General features: G+C 29.7%; 1 protein-coding gene and 1 pseudogene across 2 annotated transcripts in view; one reads left to right on the top strand and one right to left on the bottom strand.

Annotated features, from left to right (window-relative positions):
• Nucleotides 1-13,113, bottom strand: part of LOC145247555 (dipeptidyl peptidase 4-like) — a 376,657-nt gene that overhangs the window by 68,418 nt on the left and 295,126 nt on the right. For both annotated transcript variants that reach the window (XM_080109399.1, XM_080109400.1), the window contains exon 7: nucleotides 11,069-11,150. In XM_080109399.1, coding sequence (XP_079965525.1) covers nucleotides 11,069-11,150 — 82 coding nt within the window. The remainder of the gene's footprint in view (nucleotides 1-11,068; nucleotides 11,151-13,113) is intronic.
• Nucleotides 1,589-1,707, top strand: LOC145247751 (5S ribosomal RNA; annotated as a pseudogene).

Raw genomic sequence — 13,113 nt, 5'->3', positions numbered from 1 at the left:
TTTCACTCCTCTGATGAGATGGTAGACATCGAAACCCTATAGGTTAAGGAGATAAACTTTCTAAAACATTCTTTGTCTTGCTTAGAATAATAAAAATTCTTTGATATGAAACTCAACCAATTCATTTCATTTCAATGAGAGTTTTTTGAAATTCATTGAATTACAATTTATTTGCTCTATCTTGCATATCGAGCAATTCTTATTTAGATGGGATAACTTATAGAATATTACTGCCAGTAATATTTTGTAAACCTACAATTTCACGTTTACATAACCACTGATTGTCAAATAAAAAAAAACTATTCCGAAGAATATATATATATATATATATATATATATATATATATATATATATATATATATATATATATATATATATTACAAGACGCGTTTCTTTAACTCCTTACTACCGGGATTTTCCATTTCAAGACTTGGCATTCATTTCGGATTTAAAGCACAATATCCTTTTTCTGCCTCAATGTCCATTTCCCTTATTCTATGTACCTAAAATGTTTTAATAACTTTAAATAACTTTAATTTTCTATGTTTATTGCTTTTAGCAAATAAGGTGCAAACTAATAAAAACATTTGCTAATATTTTTCCTCTGAGGAGATGAATAAGCATCGAAAGCTCATGGGTTAAGGAAATATATTTATTCAATTGGATTTTTCGTTTTCAAACAATAAAATCTCCTAAATTTGAAGATTAACCTTTTCAAATTTAAATACGTAATTTTTTATATATATATATATATATATATATATATATATATAAGAATTATCCGTCCATATCGTCAGATGATTCAAGTTAAAATAAAAAGAAAAGATATAGTTTTTTGTGACTATATATGGATGTTAAAAGCCAAGAGAATGGCAGTGAGAGAGAGAGAGAGAGAGAGAGAGAGAGAGTGAAAGGGGAGAAGGGAAAGGGAAAAAAGAAATGTAATCAAAAAAATGATATCTTCCTTTTTTTATTTAAACTTGAATCATCTGACGATATGGACTGATAATTTTTATCATGTCTATTGAAACAATTTGTCATGAATTAAGTTAATACACTTGAGGTTGTAATAATTAAAAACATATTTGGTTCTACTAATGTATTGAGCACTTTTTATCCTTGTTTTTTACCACATATACTTCTTTATATATTGTGTATTTAGGCAGAACGTTTTCATTCAGACAAGTATTGTTAAATAGTACGGAGTGTTCTTGCTTAATCAGCTTTCTTTGTAGTTTTCCAATTTTTCTGTCTTTCTTGTTTCTCGGTTTAATCTGTTTAAGAAAGTCGTCTTGGTCCATTTTTTTTTTTTTTGGACGTACTTTCGACTGAATTTTTTTTTCAACAATTTTTTTTCTTATATATATATATATATATATATATATATATATATATATATATATATATCTTTTTGTTTCATTTTACATTAGCCGAAGTTCTCAGAAATCAAGAATAATGGTAGGAACAAGGTTAAATCCCAGGGTAATCATTTTTTTTTATTATTGAGTTGAAACTTAGTGTAGTGACTAAAAATCGGTTAAAACACACAAATTGAAAGGAAAAGGGTATTCATTAAATTTAGAAAGCGAATACAACATAATTCACATTGACACACCGGTTCCCATTAAATCACCGAAGTTAAGCAACGTTGAGCCTGGTCAGTACTAAAATGGGTGACCATTTGGGAATTCCAGGTGCTGTATGTGCTCTCTGCTTATCTCTGCATTGTTTCCAGTCATCTAGCACTTCTCCTTGCCACTGGACTCAAACAGTGCTGATTAAGGGGAGGTGTAATTGGGGATTGCGCAACGCTTGCCTCAGAATTTCACCTTTACAGGGAGTATTCATTGTCTCTTGAGACTAAACAGAGTCATTGATCATCTAGAACGTGAAATATGACTTTCCTATAAACATAACACTGAGTACATGTGATATATTTTAGAAATCAAGAATTACTATGCATTCAAGATAAAATTTACGCATTATGATACTGCTTAATGATACTTAGTATCATACTGCATAATGATACTGCTTAATGATACTTAGTTCATACTAAGAGATGCATCACACTTTTGGCAATAAGTTAGTGGCTGACTATTGCAAGACTCATTTAATATCACCACATTTCGACCAACTTATCCTCTGGCCTTCTTAAGGTGGTTAACCCCGACAATCTAGGAATGCTAAACCTTGTAACTGTATCCTCAGTAATTACCACCTTCCATAGTTGAAGATAGCAGTTTTATAGCAGGCCAGAGGATTACTTGACCAAAACATGGTAAAAAAAACAACTATGGAAGGAAGTAATTATTGTGGGATACAATTAAGAGACTCAGCATTCCTATAGTTTCATAGTTAACTACCTGAAGAAGGCCAGAGGATAACTTGGCCGAAACATGGTGAAAAAACAACTATGGAGGTGAGGGTAACAGTCCGCAAAAAATGAATACACAAATTATGAAGCCACATTTCAAAGGATTCCAATTCCAAAAAATAAAAAAATATATTTTTACCAAATATTAGGGTGAGCGACGTAACATTATGACTATGTTCATGTAGGTAAAAAGTATTCCATCACTGATATATAAGTAAACTAGATGTTTTAGCCGTTTAAAAATGTGCAAAATTTAGAAACTGTTGACTTAGAGTGAGTGTTTATATCAATTTGATGGCTGAATATCGTTAAATTTGTGCTAATTTTTGCATTAAATAACTAATCTCTGTTCTCCTGTAACAGATGTCTCCCTGATTTTACTTTTGCTTTTTCTTGCTCATTTTCCGGAATAGTCCCTAATCCGAATTCATAGCAGTGAGCCTACAGTGGACTTTTTTCCCCTATCAAAACGGGCATTAACAATGTTTTTTTTTTTTTTTTTTAAATGTTTAACAAATTTCAAACTGATATAAATTATTGCACAATAAAAAAAATTAAATTAAAAATCGTTTTTCTTATTTTGAATTATGTTTTTCACTTGATTACTAAATTAAAAAAGAAATTCTAGCAAATTACCTAACAATTTAATTTACAAAAATATTGTAAAAAACTGAATTCAACTTGAAAATACTCTAAAAAATAAAGTAATTAAGTAAAAATTGGCATTTTTACTGGATTAAATAATTCAAAACAAGAAAAATAATCCCCCCCCACTTTTTATCTGTACCTTAACCTAAACGTAGATTCCATGAACAAAGTTTCATTCTTAGAACTGCTCGCCTGTGGAACTGTCTTCCGTTTTCCTGCTTTCCAGCTCACTATGGTTGTCTTCAAGTCCAACGTAAACAAGTTCTTGATGAGCCATTCCATTTAAGTTAACAAATTTACTGAATTTCCATTACTAACGATTACCATATTGTCTAATTGACTACTGTACACTCTTTAACCCTTATTCTCGAGTGGCCTCTGGGCCTTGATAAGTGGTGATGCCTATGAAAAAAAAAATTTGTTTTGATTTAATTAATTTTATAGTGCAATAATTTATATTAGTTGATTACTAAATTTAAAAAGCAAAAATTTCATACTGTTTTCAAGTTAAATTCAATTTTTTTTATGTTTGTTTATTAAATTGCAAGGTAATTTGCTAGTATAAATTTTTTAAATTTAGCAATCAAGTAAAAAAATGGAATTTTTACTGGATTAAATAATTTGAAATAAAATGATTTTTTAAAAATTATTTTTTCATGCAATAATTTATATCAGTTGATTACTAAATTTAAAAAAATTAGTTTTGGTAGAAAAAAACAAAACTAAAAGAAAACAAGTTCACTGATTTCAACCTGCTGCTACAAATTTGAAATAGGAGCATGTAAGAGAAAAAATGAAAGTAGAATCAGGGAGACATCTGCTACCGGAGAACTCTAATCTTTATTATTCGCTAATTGTGGATCAGAAAGAATATCAGAATACTTAGTTTGCTGCATGTTATCATAAAAAATGTCCATACAAAATTTCAGCCAGATCAGCCCGGTAGTTTCTAGAAAGAGTACATGTGGTATTGTGGTGATTAATCATTATTAATCTCTGATCATTCATCGAATCGCATTTTTAGAGTTAGTCACCTTATGCATATTTTGCGGATGTAAATCTTGCTACTTTTATGGAAAAATTGGAAAGGCTTCTATGTGAAATTGTGTCGTACAATGGCGTCTCAACTGGTATAACCACATCACCTGCGATCAATTATCCAAAATGCTCCAAAGTGTGTCCCACGTCAATATCGATGGGAGGTAATGGTGGTCAAGTTGTTAACAACACAAACTGACGACCTGGGTGTTCCGAGTTCAAATCCAGTTCGTTCCACAAAAATTATTTTCACTTAGGATGTTGGCTCCCTATGACAGTAGTGGAGTCTGTCCTTGTTTACAGTGCTACAACCTGGACACCCACCAAAAGATTGGAAAGAAAGCTAGATGGCACGTACATCCGTATGCTATGAACAGTGTTAAATGTATCTTGGCAAGATCATCTCACGAAGCAGCCACTTTATGGCAACCTACCTGCCATATCTACTACCATCAGTAAGCGACATCTATGATTTGTCGGTCGTTGCTAGAGGAGCAAGCAAGAGCTGGTGAGAAATGGGCGCATGATCATAGGACGACCTAGATCCACGTACATCCAGAAAATTGCACATGACGCAAACTGTGATCCTGAAGATCAGAGGTAGCTGATGGAAGACAGGGAAATTTTGATCGCTCGATTAATAAAAAGAGAGAGAGGAGAGAGAGAGAGAGAGAGAGAGAGAGAGAGAGAGAGAGAGAGAGAGAGAGAGAGAGTCATGTTGGTCCGAGCCAGGAAGCTGACCAGATCCAGATCCAGGATATTGGCAACCTTCACATGGTCCCTCCTGTAATTTTCAAAGAATACTGATTAGAAAATATCGGTGAAACCAATGCCAACAATGGAATCTTCGGATTCGTATGATATGATCATGATGATGATCAATATCGATGACTCAAAGCCACATGGTAGGCAGCTTTAAACTTGGAGGGGGTCAGGGTTTTGTTTTTTTTGTTTACTTGTGGGGGAAAGGTCACTGCTTATCAAGGACTACAGACTACTCGAGGATGAGGGTTAATCAGTGTTAAGTAGACAGTGAGACAAGACCGTGATGATCAGTAACGGTGGAACTTGGGTGAGATTTCATTATACGAGAAAACAGTGCAACAAGAACTTATTTACATTAAATATAAAGACAACCATGTTATAATCAGCTAGAAAGCAGCCCCACAAATATTGTGTTCCATAGATGGATAGTTCTAGGAATTTAAGTCAAGGGAGATAAGTCATACTGTATTGGTTACACAGCTCTTCCACATTAAAACATGATAAAACTCGAAAATTCAATAAATTTTGTTTTCACTTGTAATTATTTTTTGACTAGATCATTTTTATAAATTTTAATGTTATACTAATTTCGCCATGATACACATGTACGTAATGTTTTCACCTGAAATGCATTGGTTTAAAAGATCACCAATGTAAACAACTGCCAGAGTTTGTGTTGCTGAACAAATATACTAGTCAGACAATGCCATTAATAATTCTTGATTCTTTTAGTCCAATGGTTTAAACGCTTTCATTTTCTGGTATTTAATCATCTTGAATTGAATATCTGCACTCCAAGAATGTCAAGTTTCTCATGAAATGTCGACATTTTGATGACATTTAACAAAATACTTATTATTAATAACAGAGAATACATGTTTTGCCTTTGCTGCCTATTTAGCATTCAGCCTATTAAAAAAAAAAAACTGAATTGCAGAAACAAACTTTATGATGTATGTATCCGTCATGGAATAAAGATGTCATATTCCAAAAATCACATAAATTGATCAAACAGTTTTTTTTTAATAGAAAATCATATTTTTCTTTTACAATTTTTAGCAATTTTAAAAGGAAATTATAGTCATTACATTCGATAGTTCAAATTGAATTGTCTCCTCTTTATTTATTAAACATAGTGGTTCAAAAGATAATGTCTCGCTTTGTCATAAAATTTGATTTTCTTAGTTTAAAAAAAGAAACTACTTGATTAATTTACGTAATTTTTGGAATATGACATCTTTTTTTTCTGTGACAGGTAAGTACATCATAATTTTTTTTTAAAAAAGAATGTTTTGTGAAAATAGGTTTATTTCTAAATAATGATAGAGTTCAAAATAGACTTCGTAGCCTTGTGGGGGATGGCCTTTTCTCTTCCCTGCAACCTCTTTCTCACAGAAGAGATGTTGTCTCTGCTTTATCATTATTTTCATGACAAATGCTCGGCTGAGCTCCATTCTATGGTCCCCCTTTGCCAAACTTTCACAAGAAACACCCGTCTAGCAGAAAACACTATCACTAATTTCCCCCACTCTTTATCTGTGCCGAAACCTAAACATAGATTCCATGAGCAAAGCTTCTTTCTTAGAAGTGCATGCCTATGGAATTGTCTTTCGTTTTTCTGCTTTCCAGCTGACTACAATATGGTTGTCTTCAAGTCTAACGTAAACAAGTTTTTGATGAGCCGTTCCATATAAGTTAACAAATTTACTGAATCTATATTACTAACGGTTACTATATTGTCCGATTTCTACTGTACACGCTTTAACTCTTATCCTCGAGTGGCCTCTTGGCCTTGATAAGTGGTAATGCCTATGTAAAAAAAAAAAAAAGAAAAAAAAAAACATGTTGATTCTGTCTGTACTAACATGAATGATTCGTGTCGGTGGGCGTGATAATTACTTTTAATCGATGAGACACAAACACTAAAGACTTTGCAGAAACCCACGCTTTACATATGCAGATTGCGATGAGAAGAAGTATTTTCTTAGAAAAATGTTTCAAATAAGCATGAAGCCTCGAACTGAATGTTTTTCAGGTGATTTAAATCAAACATGAAATGCAAAAAACATTTTAAGTGAAGATAATTTTAATGGACTTAAATTTGTATTTAAATTATTTTTTGAAATAGGATTTTTAAAATCACCAGACAGAAAATGGCTTAAGTTTTCAGGATTTTTTTTTTTTTTTACTAAATTAAAACTGCTCAGTTCCATTTTCACTAAATAAAAAAATTGCTTATTACGTTTTTATTATTGTAATTGAATTGTATTATATTTTTATTACATTTTTAGAACTGCCATTTTTTTAAAACTAATAAATGTCAAATGTTTTGTTTTATATATATATATATATATATATATATATATATGTATATATACATGCATATGTGTATACATATGTATATGTGTATGTATATATGCATATATGTGTGTGTATATATTTATATGTATATGTGTGTGCATATATATGTATATATATATGTGTGTGCATATATATGTATATATATATGTGTGTGCATATATATGTATATATATATGTGTGTGTGTGTGTGTGTGTATATATATATATATATATATATATATATAGTTGTTATCAAAGAGTGAACATTTAACAAAGCTCCTCTTATATATATATATATATATATATATATACATATATATATATATATATATATATATATATATATATATAGAGAGAGAGAGAGAGAGAGAGAGAGAGAGAGAATAAAGGACAAAAAATTATATTCCAAAATTCATGATGTTGACCATCTTCTAATTTATTCCTTTAATTCAGTTGACTTATACAATTCTTGACAGTATCTGTTTCGTAGCGCAAAATCAATCACTGAATTAAAGGAATAAATTATAAGATGGTCAACATAATGAATTTTGGAATATAACTTTTTGTCATTTATTCTCTATATTGCTCTGTAATTACATTGAGCTTCTTAAATAAGGATTGATATACATTATAAGAAAATATATTTCTACAGGAATATATATATATATATATATATATATATATATATATATATATATAAATAAATATAAATTCCAGCTTAAAATTTTCCAAAGGTTAAGTAACCAATGAAGTTTTAACGACGTTAATACAAGCTTGCTCAATACCGAAGTAGGGCAAGATAAACTTTTTATTTGTTTTACATAAGCATTAACATGTTGCTACACATTCATGATCATGTTTCAGTTAGCCAGTTACAATTAACTAGAGACCTTTTTAGGTGATGTTGCTTATACAAAAGTAGCATCCATATGACAGCTTCCTTCAGTCTTGACAGACTATGGGTACCCACTGTAAGGGTGTTCGCACATTGAATTTTTTTGTGGCAAAAGTTGCGCAATCTCCAACCACACCTTTCATGAGTTGGCGTTTTAAATACAAGTGGAGGTTCAGGACGACTGAAGATAATTGGTCACCTATCTGGTACTAGCCAATGCCAACGTTGTTTAACTTCGGTGATCTGATGAGAACATGAGTCCACACACACACACACACACACACACACACACACACACACACACACACACACACACAAGGGGTTTATTAAATTCATTGACTTGCATGCAGATCTAAATTTTTTTTTTTTACTGAAATATTTTAAAATGTAAACAATTTACTTTTCTGGTTTTGTTGACATGCTCATGTCAATCATCTTAGACAAAAAATGTTTTCGTTTGGAATGTTAGTGAAGTACATGACAAACAATTTTCATTTTTACCTTGTCAATACGATTACAAAATTATCATTTGGAAAAATTACAAAATGTCAGTAAAATGAAAATTACAAAATGTCAGTAAAATAAAAATTACAAAATGTCAGTAAAATAAAAATTACAAAATGTCAGTAAAATAAAAATTACAAAATGTCAGTAAAATAAAAATTACAAAATGTCAGTAAAATAAAAATTACAAAATGTCAGTAAAATAAAAATTACAAAATGTCAGTAAAATAAAAATTACAAAATGTCAGTAAAATAAAAATTACAAAATGTCAGTAAAATAAAAATTACAAAATGTCAGTAAAATAAAAATTACAAAATGTCAGTAAAATAAAAATTACAAAATGTCAGTAAAATAAAAACTTACAAAATGTCAGTAAAATAAAAATTACAAAATGTCAGTAAAATAAAAATTACAAAATGTCAGTAAAATAAAAATTACAAAATGTCAGTAAAATAAAAATTACAAAATGTCAGTAAAGTAAAACTTACAAAATGTCAGTAAAATAAAAATTACAAAATGTCAGTAAAATAAAAATTATAAAATGTCAGTAAAATAAAAATTACAAAATGTCAGTAAAATAAAAATTACAAAATGTCAGTAAAATAAAAATTACAAAATGTCAGTCAAATAAAAACTACAAAATGTCAGTAAAATAAAAATTACAAAATGTCAGTAAAATAAAAATTACAAAATGTCAGTAAAATAAAAATTACAAAATGTCAGTAAAATAAAAATTACAAAATGTCAGTAAAATAAAACTTACAAAATGTCAGTAAAATAAAAATTACAAAATGTCAGTAAAATAAAAATTACAAAATGTCAGTAAAATAAAAATTACAAAATGTCAGTAAAATAAAAACTTACAAAATGTCAGTAAAATAAAAATTACAAAATGTCAGTAAAATAAAAATTACAAAATGTCAGTAAAATAAAAATTACAAAATGTCAGTAAAATAAAAATTACAAAATGTCAGTAAAGTAAAACTTACAAAATGTCAGTAAAATAAAAATTACAAAATGTCAGTAAAATAAAAATTACAAAATGTCAGTAAAATAAAAATTACAAAATGTCAGTAAAATAAAAATTACAAAATGTCAGTAAAATAAAAATTATAAAATGTCAGTAAAATAAAAATTACAAAATGTCAGTAAAATAAAAATTACAAAATGTCAGTAAAATAAAAATTACAAAATGTCAGTCAAATAAAAACTACAAAATGTCAGTAAAATAAAAATTACAAAATGTCAGTAAAATAAAAATTACAAAATGTCAGTAAAATAAAAATTACAAAATGTCAGTAAAATAAAAATTACAAAATGTCAGTAAAATAAAACTTACAAAATGTCAGTAAAATAAAAATTACAAAATGTCAGTAAAATAAAAATTACAAAATGTCAGTAAAATAAAAATTACAAAATGTCAGTAAAATAAAAACTTACAAAATGTCAGTAAAATAAAAATTACAAAATGTCAGTAAAATAAAAATTACAAAATGTCAGTAAAATAAAAATTACAAAATGTCAGTAAAATAAAAATTACAAAATGTCAGTAAAGTAAAACTTACAAAATGTCAGTAAAATAAAAATTACAAAATGTCAGTAAAATAAAAATTATAAAATGTCAGTAAAATAAAAATTACAAAATGTCAGTAAAATAAAAATTACAAAATGTCAGTAAAATAAAAATTACAAAATGTCAGTAAAATAAAAATTACAAAATGTCAGTAAAATAAAAATTACAAAATGTCAGTCAAATAAAAATTACAAAATGTCAGTCAAATAAAAACTACAAAATGTCAATCAAATAAAATTATTTATTTGATACTATTTGAACCAAGTTCTCAAAACTTATCGAACGAAAACAGAAAATCCAATCAAAGTAAAAACAACTGAATGAAACGTAAATAATTCAATAAAACTTTCTCAGATTTGAATTTATCTTATGTAGGACAACCCCTGGAGTGTATGTGGTATTGTGGTGACTGAGATATTTCTGCAACATGGACGTTACATTTAAACAAAGGAAATAAAAATCCGGGTCGACATTTTTATTACCATTACTTTCCCATCTAAACATCACTTAAAAGTCTCTCGCTATTGTCTATCTCGCCCGGTGTACGTTTTTCTCCTTCCTCTGACCGCATGCCAGCCCATTTTCGTTCTTGACTTTACACGTCCATTTTCTTTGATATCAACTTTCTTTTCCCTGACTACGTGGAGCATTTTTTTCTCCTTTTTTTAACTTTTTCTTCTCGTGCACACTTCCTAATTTGCATATGCACTTTTTCAGCTGCTGCTGTTAATCTTTTCACAAGCCAGCTATCCTTTGCTGCTGCTGATATTTTCTCATGCACTGTGTTAGATTTCTAGTTAACATAGACAATCTAGTTAAGATAGACAATCTTAAGTATTTGAGACCAAGGATGACCAACGACACCCATTATCTCCACACGTTTAATATATTTTGTGCAAATGAATCCAATTAAAGTCAGAACAACTTACCACACTGTGGCCGACAGGAGCCCAAAGAACAAATGATAACTGGTCCTTCTCTCTTTGCGGTCCTCCAAAAGCAGTCGTAACTCTAAAAAAAAAAAAAAAAAATGAAAGAGATTTTTATTTCATCAATTTTAATAAAAATCATATTTTTTTGTGACTTATAAAGTTAAAGGATTTTCAGTTGAGCGATAATTGTTACAAGAGAAACAGTGGTCAGACTTGCTTAAAAGTCTCTCGCCATCGTCCATCTCGCCCGGTATACACTTTTCTTCCTCCTCCAAATGAATGCTGACCACAGCCACGATGTACATTTTTCTTATTCCTCCAGCCCATTCTCGTCCTCGACTTTACACGTCCATTTTCTTCAACGTCGACTTTCTTTCTCTGTTCACTTGGTGTATTTTTTCTCCTTTTTCTTTTTTCTTCCTAATTTGCATCTGCGTGTTTTTCGGCTACTGCTCTTACTAATCTCTTTGCAAGCCAGCAATCCTTTGCTGCTGCTAATATTTTCCCACACGCTTATATGCACTATGTTACAGGTACGCGTACACGTACGTGTGTGTGTATGTGTGTATGCATGCGTATGTGTTAAGCATATGTGTGCATGTACATGTATGCGTATGAGTGTATGCGTATGTGTGTATGCATATGCATGTGTTAAGCATATGTGTGTACATACATGTATATGCATGAGGATATGCGTATGTGTGTGCGTATGTGGTGTGTCTGTATGCGTCTGTATATATATGTGACTCTAAAAAAATAAAAAAACAATCAATATTAACAAATCATTCTTTTTTTTGTGACTTAAAGGCAGTTGAGCGATAATCGTCACCACAAGAGAAATAATGGTCAGACTTGCTTAAGGGGATTAACAACTTGACACGTATTTGTTTTCATTAGACTTAAAGATTACCATGTTCTAGTCAATTGGGAAGCAACATCACTGTATTTTGTTCCATAGATGGGATGTTCAAAGAAAGAAACTTTGTTCACGGAAGTTCTGTTTGCTTTTTGGTATACAGAAAGTGAAAGACAAGTTTGTTTTTTGCTGTAATATTTATAGGTAATTGTTGTGGAGACTACCCCATGCACTAAAGATGAACTCTTCTGGATAAATTAAGTGAGACTTATGATTCTCTGGGTGGTCAGTGTACTTTCATAGTTTGCCATCTTGGCAATACTTACTATGACGGTTGTTCTTTGTATATGCTGTTTTTTTTTTGTTTTAATATATTTTTACTTTAACTAACTCATCTCTAACTCATCTCCATCCTTGTGTTTTCCTTAGTGACAATTCCAGGGCCACAACAATAATTTATAGTCTTTGCCTTTCATGTATATTTTTTTTATTTCCTACAGTGGATTGTAAAACTTATTTCTAAAAGTGAAAAAAAAATAAATAAATAAATAAATAAAATTTTGTGAATATAACTCCTTTCTCAAATGTTTATTTGTATTCCTATACTTCAGATCAGTCTCTGCCTTTCATGTATATTTTTTTATTTCCTACAGTGGATTGCAAAACTTATTTCTAAAAGTGAAAAAAAAAAAAAAATAAATAAATAAATAAAATTTTGGGAATATAACTCCTTTCTCAAATGTTTATTTGTATTCCTATACTTCAGATCAGTCTCTGCCTTTCATGTATATTTTTTTATTTCATACAGTGGATTGCAAAACTTATTTCTAAAAGTGAAAAAAAAAATAAAATAAATAAATAAATAAAATTTTGTGAATATAACTCCTTTCTCAACCCTTATCCCTGAGTGGCTTCCGGGCCTTGATAAGTGGTGATCTCTGTGTAAAAAAAAAAAAAAAAAAATATACTTCAGATCAGTCTCTGCCTTTCATGTATACTTTTTTTTATTTATTGCATAATAAAAATTAAAAAAGTTGTTATAAGGGACATAATTACGGATAGCACCGGATACGAAACAGTGTATAAAAGAGCGTCTTGCATTGTCTTGGAGTCAGTTCAGTGGTACGCACTAGCCCGACCGTCTCGCGTCTTACACTCTCCAAGTGTAGTCAGGATTAACCAAGCT

This window comes from Euprymna scolopes, chromosome 25, assembly GCF_053919585.1.
Source record: "Euprymna scolopes isolate OS-2025 chromosome 25, ASM5391958v1, whole genome shotgun sequence".
NCBI lineage: Eukaryota > Metazoa > Mollusca > Cephalopoda > Sepiida > Sepiolidae > Euprymna > Euprymna scolopes.
Note: the sequence above shows the minus strand (reverse complement) of the source record. Positions and strands in the feature narration are given on the sequence as shown.